The sequence below is a fragment of the Naegleria gruberi genome (assembly GCF_000004985.1).
Source record: "Naegleria gruberi genomic scaffold NAEGRscaffold_70, whole genome shotgun sequence".
Taxonomy (NCBI): Eukaryota; Heterolobosea; class Eutetramitea; order Acrasida; family Naegleriidae; genus Naegleria; species Naegleria gruberi.
The window spans coordinates 728-2447 of NW_003163257.1; the positions used below are offsets into that span (position 1 = coordinate 728).

The window sequence follows — 1720 nt, forward strand, 5'->3', positions numbered from 1 at the left end:
ATTATTTAAATTATTATAATATAAATTAATTAAATTATTTTTCATTGAATATCAACTTGTTCTTGAGCTAGTTCAATATTCCAAATTGACATGTGTGACATAAAGCCTTCATAAAATCCAAAATTTGGATTTCCTTTCATAGCATAACCAATACATAATTTATCCATAACAGGTTTATATAATTTATCAATGGATGTATTAACATTTTTATCCAATTTTCCATTTAAGTAAAATTTTAAATTTCCATTTTTAAAAGTAAAACAACAATGATTCCATTCATTAATAATAACATTAGATGATGAAGATTGACCACATATTTGAATTGACACATTGTCATTTCTACTTCCTAAGAATCTAATCTTATTTTGGTAAATGTCAAATCCAAATCCACCAAAGCCTTCACCTGCCACACATGAATCAAATATTCTGACATCTCCAGATTTAGTAGGTTTAATCCATGTCATCATTGTTAATTGTGATACTTTTTCATCATTACTATTTATATCATATAATTGTTTTGGAATTGTCATTTGAAAATGAATACTATTTTTAAATGAAAATACTTGATTTAATCCATCTTGATCGTTATTAGATAATGAAGAAGAATTATTAGTTGGAATTGTTTCTTCAAACAATGATGGTGACTGATGGGTTGTTGAGGTTTGTTGTTGTCCCATTTTTTTTTGTATGTTTGAAATATGAACTTGTAAAACTCATCATCATATGATAATTGTAGTCTCTGTTGTAACATAACATCACTCATCAATTAAATAATTTTCATGATTATTTATTAGTATTATTATATTCACTGAAAATAACCATTTTCAAAATTTACAAATATCCACACAAATACTAATTTAAATTAGAAAATATTGTAAATTCCTAATTAATAATGTTTTTCATTATTCAGAGAGAATTTCCAATATTAAGAACTATCATAATTCAATGCAGAGGCAGTTAGTAAATTTGATGATGATGTGTTATTTTTCTTCTTTTTCTTCTTTTCATTTTCATCTTTTCGTTTTCTCTTTTTTACTTCCACAATTTCTAATTGAGAAATTAAATCTTCTTTTTCCAAAGTTTGTTCCACTAATTCATCTGCTGATACTACTCCAATATTATCAATACTATCAATACCACTATTAATACTTGTATCTTTAATTACAATATGAGATTCTTGTAAATATTTCTGAATTTCTTCCTTTTCCTTATTAATAATTTCCAATCTTTCATTCTTTAATTTTTCTTCCTGTTCCTTTAAATAGAGAATATCATCTTCATCAAGTGATCTTGGTGCTTGATTTCCAATAACTTGTTCTAATTCTTGTTGTTTTTTCAATTTATTTTCCATTAATCTTTCATAGAGTGGTCTTGTATCGGCTTCTTCTTCTTCATCTGCTAGTGATGATTCTCTAGATTCTAATAGAGAGGTCCATTTAGGATTTGAATGTTGTTGATTAGATGTGGATGATGATGATTCATTATTTAGGCTTGTTTCTTCTTGTTGATCAACATCATTGTATTCCGAAGATGATGATTTAAATTCTAATTTTGTTCTCGATGAAAAAGTATCTGCTAGTTTTTTCTTTGCATTAGTAGTGGTAGTAGTAGTAGTATTGCTATTAGTGGTGGTATTGAATGGAAGATTAGAGTGATCCATCATAATTTTTATTTTTTTAAATTTAAAATTTATTATTTATTTTGAAGATGTAGCCTAGTA

The 1720-nt window shown here is 25.8% G+C and overlaps 2 protein-coding genes across 2 annotated transcripts in view; one reads left to right on the forward strand and one right to left on the reverse strand.

Moving 5' to 3' along the window:
- Window positions 1–358, forward strand: part of NAEGRDRAFT_74411 (uncharacterized protein) — a gene marked incomplete at both ends in the record, with an annotated part of 1044 nt that extends 686 nt beyond the window's left edge. The window contains one exon of the mRNA XM_002670452.1: window positions 296–358. Within this exon, the coding sequence (XP_002670498.1) occupies window positions 296–358 (63 nt within the window). The remainder of the gene's footprint in view (window positions 1–295) is intronic.
- A 567-nt stretch (window positions 359–925) lies between these two features.
- NAEGRDRAFT_53447 (uncharacterized protein) lies at window positions 926–1663 on the reverse strand (the record flags this gene model as incomplete). Its single annotated transcript, XM_002670503.1, has 1 exon — window positions 926–1663. One exon carries the CDS (start codon window positions 1661–1663, stop codon window positions 926–928), a length of 738 nt encoding a protein of 245 aa, XP_002670549.1.
- Between the last annotated feature and the right edge of the window lie 57 nt (window positions 1664–1720).